This window comes from Haliotis cracherodii, unplaced genomic scaffold, assembly GCF_022045235.1.
Source record: "Haliotis cracherodii isolate W230 unplaced genomic scaffold, xgHalCrac1.p SCAF_11, whole genome shotgun sequence".
NCBI classification, from domain to species: domain Eukaryota; kingdom Metazoa; phylum Mollusca; class Gastropoda; order Lepetellida; family Haliotidae; genus Haliotis; species Haliotis cracherodii.
Window position 1 is genome coordinate 47177705 of NW_027266266.1, and position 18889 is coordinate 47196593.

An 18889-nucleotide genomic window follows, 5' to 3' on the forward strand; every position below is an offset into this window, starting at 1 on the left:
CGTATCGGGAAGTGTAGGTTAAAACATGTCCGAGGGTTTTTATGATATTTAAAACCCCACCCGCAAGATAAAACGGAGGTGCTTTAGCCCACAGGTTTTATACCAAGGATAAGGGTTTTAAATATCATAAAAACATGAGGGGAAGTGTTTTATCCAACTTAAAAAAGGAAAAAAGAAACTTAAAACAACATTTATCAAAATTCTTTTGTTTCAAACATACTTTCCATGAACCTTAGGAAACGAGCATAAAATATCTGTTGCTGGCGTACAGTGCTTGAAAAAGAATTGTCATTTATCAGCACTCACTGGGCAACAGAAACAAAGGTTGTGTGTTCGATACTCGGGAATATAAAGAAAATATTTGTCATTGATTTTACATTTCATTAGATTGTGTTCAAATGCAAAATAAATTTCTCATGAGAAACATATATATGTAACAATCTAAACAGAAGTTGTATTAATAAAATCCCAGGGATATTATAACATATTATATAGCAAATATCCCTGGGATAATATATAAAATCACGGATTTATTATAACATATTAAATAGAAAATATCCCTGTTATATTATATAAAGTCACAGGGATATTATAACATATTATAGAGCAAATATCCCTGGGATATTATATATAATCACAGGGATATTAAAACATACTATAAAGCAAATATCCCCGGGATATTATATATAATCACGGGGATATTATAACATCCCTGTGTATGAGATTTAATTCCACTGGAGTACAATAAGATGACATCACACAAGGCTTATAAGTAAAACAATGATATACTGGGGACAGCTGCTGTACAAAACAAGTGAGTCCTCCATGTTTGTCATGTATAAAACAGCACATTCACCAGGCTGGAACAATCGATGCGATCAACAGACATTTAACCTCCACGTGAGAGGAAAGTCAAAGGTGATCCATGTCGATATTGATCCCGTACGTGAAACCAGTATGCACAAGAATGGCGCTGACAATACAAACATAATCTATCGAATATTGGATCTGAACCCACTACCTGTGTATCCTGGCTTCAAGGGACGCCACTCTGCACAGCATGTTGTGGCACCTCATCACAGTGAGTGCTGGGTGTTGTAAGACAGTGACGCATTCAGTCGTCTAAGGCGCAGCGATTCGCTGTGCACAGTTGCATCCCTTGGGGACGCCAGAAACCTATGATCGTGGCTTCGAATCCCACTTCGCCCTGATTATGTTTCCCGTGCTTGTGGGTTTCACCGAAGTGGTAAACGTCTGAAACCTGCATCACTTTGGACTTTCCTCCCACATTAAGCTGACACGCCGTGATATAACTGGAATACTGTTAAAAGCGGCGTTAAACCCAACTAACTCACTCACTCACTCGGTAAAGACGGTGCCAGATAAGGAAATATGCATGACAAAACATGGCAAACTACACATTTCTTTAACAAACAACCAAAGAAATGAGATTCGCAATGTTGAACTTGGTCTATGTACAAACAACAGCTCTACGACTGATAAGGGTATACACTTGCACCAAGATGACAAATTTGTACAGAACATTTGTACAGAACATTTTTCCATTTGAACATACGCTAAAAACCTGGTTATCCGTGTCAAACTTCAAGTAGCATACACATAAAAACAACATATGACTGCACCATTACAACCAGTGCTTTGTTCTAGGAAAGTGCATGGACAAACTTTCAAGTTTGGACATACCGTATTCGACGTAATAAGCGCCCAGGGCACACCCAAAATTAGAAATAGGGGGCTCTTATTAGAATATTATTTTGGTAAAAAACAACAGAGTTGAAAGATAAATTTTGTGGTTTATGCTGACAGCCTGAAATATTTATATACGACATATATATTTTTCCAGAATTTAATTGCCTATAATAAGAGTGCATATAACACATGAGTGAGTATTATACCTGAATAAATAAGTCTTGTGTACACTGATCAATCCGAAGGGGTGGCTAATTTGGATTGTTCACTAATCAATATATTAGCCAAAATCGCTGTGGGCGCTTATTAGAGCGGGGCGTTTATTACGTCAAATACGGTAATGATTATGAATAAGTGATGGTATATAAATTCAGTACAGCCTGATACTTAATACAATTGACAATATTAAAATTTTATTAATAAATTTATTAATTTTTCGATTCTTTAAAAATATATTAATTCAACATGCAATTTAGTATATCCTTTATAAATAATCAATGATTCCCAGCAAAAACAAGTCATTTCGTTGCTCATATAAAAAATATTTCAACAAAATGTTTTTGGACAATGAAAGTTAATTATCTGTCTTGTTACACGACTTGATGACACATACATCAGTAGTCATGACAACAGTTTGGCTAAAATAATGTTTACAGGCTCATTTTGTTCTCTTATAAATAAATTAAAACTTAAAATTGTTCTTGTGAGTGATGATACGATAGTCTATACAGCAGTGTTATCTACACGTGACGTGATGGCGATCTAGTCCACAACTCTCACATCCGTCTCCCGCTCACGACGACCGCACACCTGCAGTCGAAGGTATGTTGGTCAGTGGGTTGTAGAAGAGTTGTCTGCTCCTGATTCTCCGAGACAGTTCGGCCGCCAGGAGGCGCTTCTCCTTCACGACCTTCTTGAGGACACCTCTGTTCTCCATGCCGCGGCGGGACAGATAAGGGAGAACCTCCTCCACTGGGCCGAACGGGACGTACTTGTACACGGAGTAACCTGCCTGACCTGCAGAACATGGAGTGAGTGAGGGAGTTATCACATGGTCAGTATTTCAGTTATAGCATGGTCTGTAATGTGGTATGTAGAAAAGTCAAACACAAAATAATTTGAGAGTGATGTCCCCTGTTAAGTTCTCACTGTCTCACAACATCTACATACATTATTTCTGAAAGTGGGCCGACAGTTGCTGAAACCTGACAACACAAAATTCCTTGAGCGGCGCAGGACGGACACTACTCACGTGTAAAAATGCTGTTTTTGTGCACAGGTGACACCATACATTACATCATTAATAAAGGGAGATAACAAGCCAGGGTACTTTTTTTATTTAATTCAAATTCTTGCAAAATACGATTGAGTGATTTGGGTTTAACACTATTTTAATAGAAAAAAAAAATATAAGATAAAAAGCCTCCCTCCCAACTTTTGAAAAATAAGCGGATGATAATATAGCAATTAATTTATTATTGCCTAAAGTCAATTAAGTTATAACTGTACATACATATTTTACACATTATGTCCAAGAGGTTAATCTGTTTCATCCTCAAACAATGAAAGTAGATAAGCTTCATCATTGTGTGAACTTCTATGAAGGAAGAAAGGCCAAGTGTCACAGGTTTTGTGCTGTTACCACTTTCAGGATGGGCGGTCGGGTAGCCTAGTGGTTAAAGCGTTCGCTCGTCACGCTGAAGACCCAGGTTCGATTCCTGACATGGGTACAATGTGTGAAGCCCATTTCTGGTGTCCCCTGCCGTGATATTGCTAGAATATTGCTAAAAGCGGCGTAAAACCATACTCACTCACTCACTCACTCACTCACTCACTCACTCAGGAAACCTGTGTGCACAGACATGATGCTGACTAACTGCTGTGATCATATGGCAACCTTGAATTGGTAGGCTGTAGTTTGCTCACTTACCTAGAGGGAAGCTGATTTGATCGCACATGCCGAGAAGTTGTCCGAAACAGATGAGTCGATCCTCCGGCCTCACACCCCACTCTTTCATCCTGGCAACACATAGAACTCATTACTGTCTGTGATGTCACTAAGGGCAGTGTCTGGATACACCAATCAGATGGACAGAGGAATGAAATACTGCTTGATGAATGAATCACTCAGATGGACAGATGTATAAGTACTGCCTGATGGATGAACCAATCAGATGGACAGATGTATAAATACTGCCTGATGGATTAACCAATCAGATGGACAGACGTATAAATACTGCCTTATGAGGCGTTTTTAATCGGTTTGCAGATACACTGATGCCAAATTCCACAAATGTTGAACAACATTGTTTTATATTTCTTCCCACCAACTTACAATTCTATAATTTTAGAAAAGTGAATAAATTTTTAACTCCAAGCATTAATTTTCTTCACCTGGCATAAAAGGCCTACCTGTGTCTCAAGTTGGTCCTTTATCCACACTGCTAATACCAAGTGACATTTCATTCATTGAACATTGTTGATCTCACCCTCGCAATAAAAGAGATTGTTTCACAAGTTAACCCAACTCACTTCTCGACAGCGAACTTGACTGTTCCTTCGTTGTGACTTGCCACCATCACAGCGATCTTGCCGCGATCGCGGGACTGGATCTGACGGAACACCTCCTCCAGGACGCAGTGGTACATTGCCGTCGTCGCCTCGTAGTCATCGTTGATGGGGTCCTCGTACTTCAGGGTATCAGCTCTCTCTCGTTCCTATCACAAAATGTCCATACTAGGAATTCACAATGCATTTACCAAAAGCTTCACGTTCCCTTTACCAATATTCATGCAATTAACTTCACACTTTTTAGTTTGGGGAAATTAAAGTTGAGGGCGTCCATCAGGGACACATGACAATTTTAGCAATATTCCATCATTCCCCAATAACACTGATAGGTCAGTTACTCTGCTATTACAGCTAGTGTATGCCAGACTTACCTGTTCCAAGTAAGCACCTCGGACCAGCTTTGCACCAAAGTAAAAGTTTTCTCTTCGTGAAAGGTCAAGGTCAATGAAAATATTGCTGAATGCCGACTGGAAAGAAACAGAATCCTATCAATACTCAAATCATGTCTACTGTATTCAAGTTTCATTATAACATGATACAAACAATTTTATGACTGTAATCATTGCCACAGTGGCCATTTGAGTATAAGGTGGAAATAAAGCTGATGCAACGTGAGTTAGTGAGTGAGTTGCGTTTAACGCCACTTTTAACAGTATTCCAGTTATATCGGGACTGTGATGCAATGTTAAATTTGAACTCACTCATGAGTGAGAAAGTGAGTTGTGTTTAACGCCACTTTTAACATTATTCCAGTTATATCACGGTGTGTCAGGTTAATGTGGGAGGAAAACCCGAAGGGATGCAGGTCTCAGACGTTTACCACTTTGCTGAAACCCACGAGCATGGGGATGGTGCTGACAAACCTAGAAACATAATCGGGGCAAACCGGGATTTGAACCCACAATCATAGGTTTCTGGCATGCCCAAGGGACGCAACTCTGCAGAGTGAATCGCGGCTTCTTAGATGACTGGGCTTCCCGAGACACTGAACTCACTCATGACTACGAGAGCTCGCTTGAGTATGTTTTAACATAACAACCAATCAGTGATATTGGTTTACTGAGTAATGGATACTTTAACACTAAGTGAATTGAAAGCATGGCTCTCATTGGTCAGCATGGTCTTACTGTAGAATGCTTCACATCACCAGTGCATTAACAATTTGCTCTCTGTGATATTTGATGCAGGTAAATAATTTGTTAAAAATAATAAGAACTGTTTGGGGGACAAGCCTATAAATGGTTAATTTTAATTTCAAAATCATAACTATCACACAATAATAATACTGGTTGGCATGTGTGTGATACTGTCATTATGAACATCATAATGAGATCGGCAAGGTATATTTTAATTATTACATGTCATGACCCAAGTATTTTCAATTAACTTTTTTCATTTGGTAATTCTTGGTAAGGGTACAATAATAGTAGCTATGATGTAATTTTCAAGAAACATCTTTAATTTTTAAACTCTTTTAGACTCCAGTGTTGCTTACCTTCAGAGGGCACTGGTATGTGTTGAAGCCTGACTCTTGTGTTGCTTGTGTTGCTTACCTTTAGATAACACTGGTATGTATTGAAGGCTGCCTCTAGTGTTGCTTACCTTTAGATAACACTGGTATGTATTGAAGGCTGCCTTTAGTGTTGCTTACCTTCAGATAGCACTGGTATGTGTTGAAGATGACGGCCCTCTCTCTGTTGAACTTGCGCATCATCTCCATTGTCAGACGACTGATGGCTGGCTGGAAGTACGTCTGCTCTGCGTCAATCATCACTCGAACCTCCTTCTCTGATGCATACTGTAACATAGTTGAGAGATGCATATCACACAGTCAAGAGACGTCTGGCATACAAAGGACAATACATACAAACCAATTGTTTATTTGGTTACATACTAGTTTGAACAACCGCCCACCCCATCTAAAAAAAAAAAACACTGCCTGACCACACCATTTTTTTTTTAAGCCTAACATTTAGCATTTAGCACAAACAGAGTAAATTGACATCAATCAATCATCAATGGCAATGCAACAACACGAACGACTGTGTGTGTGTGTTGAACCCGTTCATGTTGTGGTTGGTTGGTTGGTTTGTTGTTTAACGCCGCACTCAGCAATATTCCAGCTATATGACGGCAGTCTGCAGATAATAGAGTCTGGACCAGACGATCCAGCGATTAATATCATGAGCATCGATCCACGCAATTGGGATCCATGACATGCATCAACCAAGTCAGCGAGCCTGACCACCCGATCCCGTTAGTCGCCTTTCACGGCAGAGCATGGGCTGCTGAAGACGTATTCTACCCCGGAATCTTCTCGGGGCTGTTCATGTTGTGATGTGGATGTAACACGAGTGTCTGGCCCACCTGCACAAGGGTGTTGATCCTGCGCAGCATGTTCTTCATCTGGTTCTCTTCCTCCGCACTCAGCGCCATCACCAGGGACTTGGACTCTCCCGTCTAGAACCACAACCCTTTTTGTAAGTGGGCTTTCCCATAAAGTACACACAACAACCATGTTTAATAGTGGACTCTCCATGTCTAAAAATACGAATCTGTTCAATGGAGAACTCCCATCTAGGTCACACAACCCTGTTTAATACTGAACTCTTTCATCTAGAACACACAATAACCCTGTCTTATAGTGTGGACTCTCCCATCTAGAACACCACAACCCTGTCTAATAGTGGACTCTCCCATCTAGACCACAACAACCCTGTCTAATAGTGGACTCTCCCATCTAGAACACCACAACCCTGTCTAATAGTAAACTCTCCAATCTGGAACAAAACAACAACCCTGTTTAATAGTGGACTCTCCCATCTAGAACACAACAACCCTGTTTAATAGTGGACTCTCCCATCTAGAACATGCAACCCTTTTTAATAGTGGACTCTCCTATCTGGAACAAAACAACAACCCTGTTTGATAGTGGACTCTCCCATTTGGAAGTCACCTTCCCGAGTCAAGAGCGTTTACTGACTACAGGAAAGTCCACTTTCCACCCTTGCTGAACTAGGCTGGTATTATGGAGTTACGTTTTGGCTAACGAGTCTATGCATAGTACAATCAAAATCCGGTACAATCCAGTTCATAAACTGTCGTGTGGATTTCGGTCGATTGCAGGATTTGTGAAGCATGTGCACCACCAGCTCATTGTCAGCAGATATTTTCCAAATCTTTTCATGTTTTAATCAAGGTGTTCATGTGATTTGATGCATTTCACCATGTAAGACCCGTTTTATCACAATATAGATCTTGATTATCGATCAGATCGTCCTGACTGGGCGCTGCCATTTGGTTTGAAGCAATTGCAAGTGGTACAAGAGGTGGAATCTGATTGGTCCATAGAAAAGGCTTAGAAGGGACATAACTGGTAACAGCCACTGGTGGCTCTACGATCGAGCCCAGGAATTCCAGTCTAGTTCGGCAAGGGTGGAAACTTTGGACTTTGGACTTTTAAAGTCAGTTAACTCTCTTGCCTCGGGAAGATGTCTGGAAGTAGGCTGGAATTACAGAGTTATATTTCGGCTGGACTACTGAGTCTATGCATAGTCCAGTCAGAATAGCATAACGAAACTGACATCCAGTCGTAAATTGCCGTGCAGATTACGGTCGATTGAAAGATTTGAAAAGTATGTGTACTTTTGTTTCCAAATGGTTTTATGTTTTTAATCCAGGTGCTCATGTGATTTGATGCACTGCACAAAGTAAGACCTGTTATATTACAATATAGATCGTGATTATCACTGGGCGTCACCATTTTATTTGAAGCAAAAGGCAAGTGATATGAAAGGTGGAATCTGATTGGCTAATAGGAGGTCCATGTGACGTTCCAGCCCAGTCTGGCAAGGGTAGAAATGGGACTTTTATAGTCAGTTAACTCCCTTGCCTCGGGAAGATGGCTAATAGTGGACTTTAGAACACGCAACAACCTTGTTTAATAGTGGACTCTCCCATCTGACACATATTCTCCCAGATTCATTGACACTTCACTGAAAACTCAATCAACTATTTACAGAGAAGGGAGTGTGTGTTTTTTGCCATTTGCCCGTTGAAGCCTTGAATGACTTACTTTGATGTTTGACACCATGAGGAGTTTGGACAGTCCCATGTTCATCTCAAGAAGATTCTCCCAGTCCAGCAGATCCACCTCACTATAAAGAGATCAGTCATTTACATCAGTTTTCCATCAATTGATCTATTGTGATGGAATTATCCACTACTTAACAGAATATGAACTAAATATATATTTCTATAATAATTCCCTTTTAAGAATTGATAACAGAAAGAAACATTGCTTCTATCCAGAGATGGAAATTAACCAAGGAAGTCTAGAAGCCCACACACATTGACACAGAAATTACACCCAAAATGTTTGAAATTCTTTAACATTAACAAAACTGGTCCACGCTAGTGGACTACTGCTAATTTCCATCCCTCTAATGTGTCTTTGGGTGGACATGGGTGGCCCAGTCATCCAAGATGCCGCAATTCGCTGTGCAGAATCATGGGTTCAAATCCCATTTCTAGGTTGGCCAGCACCATACCCGTGTTCTTGAGTTTCCAAAAATGGTAAACGTCAGAGACATGCATCACTTCGGGCTTTCCTCCCACACTAAGCTGACCCGCAGTGATAAAAAAAAAACAGTGATTAAAAGCAGTGTTAAACCCAACTCACTCACTCACTCACTACTCACACACTCACTCACGTGTCATTGGAGGACATGTCATAGAGTTACTCCCTTTCCCAGTCTTTCCACTTGAGGCAATAATTGTTGCAATATGGTCTGAGATTTGTTCACAGCAACATTTATCATGCTCAATCTACCTGAAGACTCTGGGATGACAAACACAAACAAAATTCCCATATCCCACAAAGTTTCTAGCCACGTGATGTCTATGTCTCACCCATCCTTGGTGACGTCGAGCACGGAGAACCACTTCTTGGACTCGTTTTGACTGATACGAATGTTCATCTTCTGCAATGCTTCTAAGAAATTTTCCTCCTTCACACTCTTCGTGGAGATGTCCCCCTCCGACCCACAGATGCTGTCGAAGATGTTGCGGATTGACACCAACACTTCCGTCATCTGCAGCTGCAAACAGAAACAACAAGTATTCCTAGTGTTATCCTATATTCCTCATGGGATATATTATATTTAAATTAATAAATAATTGCACAGCATAATTTAAACCTTTACTGTTTATTGCAATCACACTAAAATCTAATAAAAGTTGAATAAAACTTGATTTAACAACACACAAAAAAACGGTCAGTGTATTTTCAAAAAATTAATTGCTGTAATGAAACAAAAAACAGAATAAGCTGTCCCCATGACTGTAGATCTTGATTCGCATATAGATGATTTCGCATTTTAGATTCAACTTGACATCTTGTTTATAATTTGTGTGCGTTTTTTTTACGGACTAATCCCAAAAAATAATTAAACTGACACACTGATATATTACTACCCATCATATTGTTTACGCTGACATTACAGCGGCCACATGAAGACCTTGACCTACCAGTAGCTGTGGTCGACCTAGAGCTGTCAGCTTCACTGCTGCCAGACCAGATTTTTCCGTTGCATCTACGACATAAATTTAACATCAAAGTTATCTGATATTGCCATTATTCACCATAATCAGAATCATTTTAAAGCCAGGTCCCATTTTACAAGGTGACCTTAGCTCTACGACAGACGTAAATCTATGGACCCATAAGAATCCAGGTTTGAATAGGTCTTCAGCAACCTTTGCTTGCCGTTAAAGGCCACTATGCTTGTCGTAAGAGGCGACTAACCGGATCAGGTAGTCAGGCTCGCTGACTTGGTTGATGCATGTTATCGTATTCCAACTGCGTGGATCAATGCTCATGATGTCAATCACTAAAGTGTCTGGTCCAGACTTGATTATTTACAGACCGCCGACACATAGCTGGAATATTGCTGAATGTGGCGTTAAACAACAAACAAACATAAATTTATGTTTAAATGTGGTTGTCACAACAGTCATCAATCTATGTCTAAATGTGGTAGTCACAACAGTAGTAAATCTATGTTTAAATGTGGGTGTCACGACGGTCGTAAATCTATGTCTAAACCTGGCAGTCATGACAGTCGGAATGCGAATGTAGCTTTGTAAAATGGGGCCCAGAGAAATTAGTTAACCTAACAGTTGGACTAACATCTATCTTACATAGCACTCAAACTGGAGTGTTACAGGTGAATGTTTACCTGACACAGCATCTATACAGTTACAGGTTAGTTACAGGTGAGTGTTTACCTGAGTGTTTACCTGACACAGCTTCTATACAGTTACAGGTAAGTTACAGGTGGGTGTTTACCTGACACAGCATCTATACAGTTACAGGTTAGTTACAGGTGAGTGTTTACCTAAGTGTTTACCTGACACAGCTTCTATACAGTTACAGGTAAGTTACAGGTCAATGTTTACCTGACACAGCATCTATACAGTTACAGGTTAGTTACAGGTGAGTGTTTACCTGAGTGTTTACCTGACACAGCTTCTATACAGTTACAGGTAAGTTACAGGTCACTGTTTACCTGACACAGCATCTATACAGTTACAGGTTAGTTACAGGTGAGTGTTTACCTGAGTGTTTACCTGACACAACTTCTATACAGTTACAGGTAAGTTACAGGTGAGTGTTTACCTGAGTGTTTACCTGAGACAGCATCTATACAGTTACAGGTAAGTTACATCTATACAGTGACAGGTAGGTTACAGGTGAGTGTTTACCTGACACAGCATCTATACAGTTACAGGTTTGTTACAGGTGAGTGTTTACCTGACACAGCATCTATACAGTTACAGGTATGTTACAGGTAAGTTACAGGTGTTTACCTGACACAGCATCTATACATTTCATGAAGGTCTCCAGGTTCTCATCACAGTGGGCCTCGTCCTCATAGAAGTACGTCCTGGCACTGATCACCTTCTCGCGCCGGTCACCGAACTCCTTGTGTGCTCGATACCGGATGTCCCGCTCAGCTGACAACATACAAAGTCTCACATGGTAACTTAAAATACTTGAAGCGTTTCACCAATTCTGCATTTACATAATCCTTAACTTTTCAGGGAGAGTTATGTATGCATGAACTGAATCTTAAGCATGAAATTACACAACCTTCCATGGCAGTTTTATCAACATAATAACAAGAAAACATATCTCATGTTATGCTGGGATCATTCTTGGCTTGATAGGACCACCAAAAGGTCTGGTTTTAATGATGGCGTAAGTTTCTTGAACGACCACTTCATTCACAGCAGCCTTGTGTTGTTTATTTACAATTATTAATGTTCATCAAACATGGACGCCTTCCATTACATTCCCACCGAACTTGCTCCAACATCCAAGGTATTAGAAAGTAATGCATGTGCATGTGTGTTAAACCACAGATATAAGAAATGGTGAACAACCCAAATACCTAGACATGCAAATGCCCCATCCTGACCATAAATAGCCCGCAAGATGGTGGTGTTTCAGTTTCGAACAATGGCGTTAACAGTACTAAACACAACCGATTGTCAAGAGAAATTTTTTAAAAACCATACGTAAACAAGATCACCAAAGACCCTCAATCTTCACGCATTTCGTTCTCGTTAAGCGCAAGACTAATTTGTGTGTGTTGGACAGGAATGAAAACATCAACCTTGGACATTCCAAAGTAACAGTTTATGAAGATGTGAAGACGACATGGCAGGTCGGTTTTTAAACAAAAGACCTACGCGTTCATTGAAAAGTCTTGGATTATTCATTACCATTAAAACTTTCGTCCTTGTTTTCAAAAGGCCCACGTGGGTGGATATTTACATGTAGTCACCCGTTTACGCATTAACCAGTGACATTTGTGTGTTATCATGACATCATATAGACCTGTTAGATCACCCTATAAGCTCCGCCCACTGAGGTGCGGTAGTTCCTTTCACAAGTGCTGCCTTCAGGCTTGAATAGAAAATCCTAGCCTAAAGTTTGCAAAATAGACAGCTAGAACAATAACAATCCTGTGTTTGATAGCTCAGGGGTAATGGTTAGATGGGTGGAATTTTACCATGTATTTGGAATTTCTTCCTCTGTTTTAACTGAAATTTTGTTTTAAATAGCATACTTATGTTCTAAGCTCAAATAAACCCTGACTGAATTTTTTATTTTATTTATTTTATTTATTTTATATTACCCATGTGGGAACTGACCCCAGGACTTTAGTATGAGAAGTGAATGCTTTAACCACCTGGCCACCCCACCACACAAAAGTACCCCAAAACAAGTAGTTTGTATTATACAGTATAAGTTGTAGCAGGATCGCGAGGGGTACATAGGGTCTTATGTGTCCTGCGTTAGGTTTTATACCACGAGCTACAATAACTTTATCTTACCAACATGCTTTAATATGACATTGTAAAATAATTCAAATAAATTCTAAATTGATATGGGTTCGAATCCCAGTTCGAATCCCAGTTCGAATCCCACTTCGCCCCGATTATGTTTCTAGGTTTGTCAGCACCATACCCATGCTCGTGGGTTTCACCGAAGTGGTAAACGTCTGAGACCCGCATCACTTCGGGCTTTCCTCCCACATTAAGCTGACACGCCACGATATAACTGGAATACTGTTTAAAGAATCTCACACTCACTCTAAATTGATAGAAAACAACAGCTTGTTTGAGTTGAGGTTAGCTTGCGCTATGTCACATGACATCCATTGGCTCGGAAAAAGCATGCGGCTTTTTGCTTTGAAGCTGGGTATAAAGGATTTATTCTGTCGGTCAGAAATGCACGTGCAGCCTGTAATGCTCCAGGCGGGGTATAAGAGATTTTATTCCCCCGCTGAGAAATTTATTACCCTCCAAGGTGGGTTGCACAGTATTTTATCAACATCCCATGGACCAATCAAATCTCATCATTCTGACATGGAGGTATGATAAAAGAATATACAGACGCAGGCACAATACAGTAAAAAATTCAGTCATTGATATTCTACAAAAAAATACTGGTAGTCTTAAATCTATTTGATTTTTTTTCCCTTACTCTAGGAGCAACAATTTGATTTTCAGGTAAGGGGTCTAGGGAAATTTTCTAAAACATTAATCAAGCCCCTGTTTTACTGAAAAGGAAATATTTATGCCTTGCATTGAAGGAAAAAGAATAATGCGCCCTTTTCTCGCAGACTATATTAAAGTGTCCATTGAATGCAGTTTGTTACAATCATTCATTAAAAAAAAAGATAATTGAGTACCCGTTGCAAAAAATAACTGAGCTTCTTAAAATAAAAAAAAGGCTACCTCAGACCATATCCTGGACCCCCTCCCAATCAAACGGGTTACAGTATGTAAAACAAGTTTTCAGATTGGTCTGAAGTGTAAGGTCTATCACTGGTAACGGTTTACCGGGTACCAACCAAGGACAAGGGAGATTCATGACGAGTCACACAGCAGGATCAGTCTGATAAAGGAAACACAGTCGTGAGTCCTGCTGATCCTACTGTCACATGTTTCCTTGTTTCCTGGACCAGAGAACGCTTGCATATTGGTGTTCTACACTGTGTCAGTGTATGTTAATCCATGGGAGTGACAATTGTTTAACGCTGAACTCAGCAATATTCCAGCTATATGACAGCAATCTGCAAATAATCGAGTCTGGACCAGAGAACGCTTGCATAGTTGTGTTCTACACTGTTGTCAGTGTATTTGTTTGTTTGTTGTTTAACGCCACACTCAGCAATATTCCAGCTATATGAGGGCGGTCTGTAAAATAATCTGGTCTGGACCAGACAATCCAGTGATTGACATCATGAGCATCGATCCACGCAATTGGGATCAATGACATGTATCAACCAAGTCAGCAAGCCTGACCATCCGATCCTGTTAGTCGCCTTTTACAACAAGCATACTCGCCTTTTACGGCAAGTATGGGTTGCTGAAGACCTATTCTACCCCGGATCTTCACGGGTATGTTAATCCATGGGAGTGACAATTGTTTAACGCTGAACTCAGCAATATTTCAGCTTTGTGACAGCGGTCTGTAAATAATCGAGTCTGCACCAGACAAGCCAGTGATTGACATCAATAGCATCGATCTACGCAATTCGGATGAGATGACATGTATCAACCAAGTCAGCAAGCCTGACCACCTGATCCCGTAAGTCGCCTCCTATGACAAGCATGAGGTACTGAACACCAATTCTGACCCTGATGTTCCATAATAATATTAATAACTTGGTTTTATCAAAGGAAAAATTATATCCAATACTCATAAAAACAGAGAATGTAAACATATAGTATCATATTCAACACAATAAGCGCCCAAGGTGCTCTCAAAATTACAAATAGAGGGCTCTTATAAGAATAAAATTTTGGTGGAAAAAAAACAAGTTGAAAGTTCGTAAATTTCGTGGTTTATGCTAACAGCCTGTAATGATACAAAAGGAAAGTCTGTGTGTATTATACACGACAGATGTATTTTTCAAGCTTTTAATTGCCCATAATTAAGGGTGCATGTAACACACAAGTGTGTATTATACACGAATGAATAAGTCTTGTGTATATTAATCATTTGAAAGGGGTGCTAATTGGGATTGTTCACTAGCCAATATATAAGCAAATATCGCCCGGGGCGCATATTAGAGCGAGGCTCTTATTACCTCGAATACAGTATGTACTACTGAATCAATGTAATACAACGACGCATTTGAATTCCAGACACTGATACAATTGTAGCATGTAGGCGAGACTAAATTGTTATATTCTGTTAAGTGATAGAATGACAGTTCGGATAATCCCTCTCAGACTTGTCTCATCTGTCGTCTAAGGCGCCGCGATTCGCTGTGCGGGGTTGCGTCCCTTGGGCACGCCAGAAACCTATGATTGTGGGTTCGAATCCCGGTTCGCCCCGATTATGTTTCTAGGTTTGTCAGCACCATACCCGTGCTCGTGGGTTTCACCGAAGTGGTAAACGTCTTAGACCTGCATCACTTCGGGCTTTCCTCCCACATTAAGCTGACACGCCGTGATATAACACATAATACTGTTAAAAGCGGCGTTAAACCCAACTCACTCACTCACTCACTCTAAGTTATGCTTCCAACAAGGAAATTGCCATCTATCATAAGCATAAAGCTTCACAAATACTTTATATCTTATTTGCTACTGATAGCAGTCACAAAATAGATAGACGACACCATGACAGCACTACCAGTGTTAGAAACTGTTTTAGTAGACTATTTCTCTAATGATAACATACAGCAAAATGCTTAATAATTGCAAATTTCTACTAGTCCCTATAATACCTCAACTATTGGTCAGTTTGGCAAGGACTAAAGGACTAGTGCCAATTTCTACCACTGACTACGGCTCACTTTATGTAATGGGCCACGTCCCATACTCCAACATTGACTTACATTTGATGCCATGCTAATTCACTTTATGTAATGGGTCATGTCTCTTCTACTAGTCCCTATAATACCTTAACTATTGGGCAGTTTGGCAAGGACTAAAGGACTAGTGCCAATTTCTACCACTGACTACGGCTCACTTTATGTAATGGGCCCATTTGTCGCAGCTCCGTGGACTCAAGTACATCCCATCCTTAGATTTATGATAATTGCAGTGCCAAGATAACTTTTCTTAAAAAATTCCATGGCTAAATTATATCAGACTGGAACTGTGAAAATATATGTATCATATTAATAAATACATAGCCTCTATTCCAATAAAGTCAGTCTGTATCATTTCACGTTTATATTTCAATCTTTAAATGACATCCTACAGAAATACATACCAAATAAATATATAATTTGACCTCCTGTCTATCACTTTATGACACGGTAATCCCTGTACATAAAACAATGCCTAGCATGACAAGAAATACAATCGAAATGGTAAATCATCGCCAGTAGTGATTTTCATTGGCAATGTTTGTAATAGCATTGTTCATTCACCTGAAGCGATGCAATGTAGTTTTTGTACCAACAGAAAAAGAGTTTGATGAAGGTGTAACTTAAACCGTCCCCTTTCTACAGAATCTCTTTTCTGGTCCTCAAAATTTGGCTTATCATGGTCATATACAGTATGGCATATTACAAATATGCCTTCAAGAGCAGAAATGTACTGAAATGGAACTTATGAATCTATATCTAAATTGACCTGTACTGTATTATATGGAGTTCATGTGATAGGGCTATGGGTTTCATACAAAGGTCTGTGCATGACTTTCATGATTAATGAAATGTAACATATACTTTATCAGCTTGTTATCAGCACATTGTAAATTTATACATAGTATGCTAATATTATTTATTTATGAAAATGAATGTTCCAATGGCATACAATGAATACAAAAATATAATTTTTATGTAAAAAAGTGAAACTACTTACCAACATATATAACATATCAACAATACATTTTTTAAAAAGTGGTGAGATGTGCAGCAAACTAAGTATTAGAAAGTGTGACTACCAGCTGTGTGTGCACACTGTGTCATCAGTTTCACATCTAGGAAAATAAAAATTAGTGTCAAATCTATAATAAACCTCCTGCATTAAGTATAAACTACGAAAGCCTTTTAGGGCCATTTGGTATTTTTATTTTTTAATAACTTGAAATTTCAAGTTAGTATCTTGAAATTTCAAGATAGTATCCAAAAAAAACAAAAAAAACAAATGGCCCTTTAAGGCTTCCGTAATTAACTGCTAAAATTGACTAAATAAAAGAGGGAAATAGTGCCAAAATGTGAAAAAAGATGAAACAATCCTGTACAATCTTACTTCTGTATTTCTTCTGAATCAACAAAATGGCAGAATAGCTACATAATATTTGAAAAGCTCAAGGCCTTTATTAGTCATATATCCCGCTGTTATTGTTTGTTGTTGTTGTGGGTGGTGGGGTAGCCCAGTGGATAAAGAGTTCGCTCGTCACGCGGAAGACCCGAGTTCGATTCCCCACCTGGGTACAATGTGTGAAGCCCATTTCTGGTATCCCCACCGTGATATTGCTCGAATAGTGCTAAAAGCGGTGTAAATGTTAACCCATACTCAATCACTTACTGCAGTTGTTGTGGGGATTATTCCAGCATATCAAAGAGCAATAAGTCTGTGTGAGGCGGATGTTTATAGCTTGAAAAATCATGCATGTTGATAACAATGACACAATCTCATTAAAATCAGATCCTAGTTTTCGCTACCGCTAAACAAAGATCTGAAGACATCCCATTAGGGGTCACATCAGAACGACCTTTCATCCGACCAATCAGTGGGTCACTTACCAGATAATGAAAGTGACAGTCAGAATGTGATTTCTAATCATGCAATCTCGAAAACTTTAACATGGGGTATTCCGAACGATAGTTACGGGTTTAACGACTGTATCCTTACATTCTAGACCATCTATTAGTCATTCCAGAATGTTTTTTGGTTCAAGTTTCAAATTTGTAATCGAGAATTTGTCAAAATATGTTTCGAAGCGTAGTCGCCAATTTGAAATTTGTGCCATAAAGCACGAGAAAGTTGGTTTCTGATTGGTCATTCCATTGGTCGGTCAAAGTTCACGCAAGGTCGGTCTGACGTGCCCCGTAATGGGATGTCCTCAGATCTTTGTTTAGCGGTAGCGAGAACTAAGGTCTGATTTTATTGAGATTGACAATGACACATAGCGATCACTGGCGCATCCAGAGGTGGGATGGTGCATAGTGTACTCATTCCACTGTCACTTTCATTATCTGGTAAGCAACGCTCTGATTAGTCGGATGAAAGGTGGCTCTGATGTGACCCGTAATGGGATGTCTTCAGATCTTTGTTTAGCGGTAGTAAGAGCTAAGTTCTGATTTTAATGAGATTGATTGCTATGTAAAGATATCCTGATACTTTCCACCATACAGAAGTTGAGAGCAAAGCGAAAATAATTTTTTTTTAATTTCTTGAACTTTTCCAATTACGTAATTGAATATGAAATGTGTTTCATATAAGGTACGTGTTTAAATCATTAAATTTGTGCTAACTGATTTCAATAATCATATCTCCAATATCTAAAATTTAACTGAGATGAAATTCGTATTTGTTTCTCCGCAAACAACAGCGTGATGGTAAATTATGAACCATTTCAGTAAATATATTATGCAAAGGTAAAATAAAAACATAATTTTCAAAGTCATGTCAATTGCTGAAATGAAAATATTAGGCTTATTGCAACGTGTCATGTTATGAATTCTGGAGGATACAATAACCGACTCATAAATATTCACAAATCCGTTGCCAACTTTTACACTCACATTACGTTATTCTAACAGCTGGGGGAATATCACTTCGAAACAATCAGCAATTGGGATACTCTGTAGCTCACACAATATAACGACATGGGTAAGTGGTAAATGTATAAGATCTGCATCCCTTGGGGCTTTCCTCCGACATTAAGTGATATGAACTGACATAACTGAAATACTATTAAAGTGTCTAAGTGTCAGGGTTAGCACAGACCTGATGGTCGACTTGACTGCTATAATAGTGACAAACAACAGTCTGATATTCCCCAAATCAAGTTGCACCATAGCAATACAAATCTCTGCTTGCCTACTTAGCCCTGGTGCCAGAT

The 18889-nt window shown here is 39.4% G+C and overlaps 1 protein-coding gene across 1 annotated transcript in view; it reads right to left on the reverse strand.

The window, feature by feature from the left end:
• Positions 1 to 2463: 2463 nt before the first annotated feature.
• Positions 2464 to 18889, reverse strand: part of LOC139455884 (proline dehydrogenase 1, mitochondrial-like) — a 30572-nt gene continuing 14146 nt past the window's right edge. Inside the window, exons 4-13 of the mRNA XM_071237429.1 lie at positions 11152 to 11298; positions 9811 to 9875; positions 9193 to 9380; positions 8357 to 8438; positions 6649 to 6741; positions 5933 to 6079; positions 4653 to 4748; positions 4243 to 4427; positions 3641 to 3729; positions 2464 to 2727 (exon numbers count right to left, since the gene is read on the reverse strand). Coding sequence (XP_071093530.1) covers positions 2504 to 2727; positions 3641 to 3729; positions 4243 to 4427; positions 4653 to 4748; positions 5933 to 6079; positions 6649 to 6741; positions 8357 to 8438; positions 9193 to 9380; positions 9811 to 9875; positions 11152 to 11298 — 1316 coding nt within the window. The 3' untranslated portion in view covers positions 2464 to 2503. The remainder of the gene's footprint in view (positions 2728 to 3640; positions 3730 to 4242; positions 4428 to 4652; positions 4749 to 5932; positions 6080 to 6648; positions 6742 to 8356; positions 8439 to 9192; positions 9381 to 9810; positions 9876 to 11151; positions 11299 to 18889) is intronic.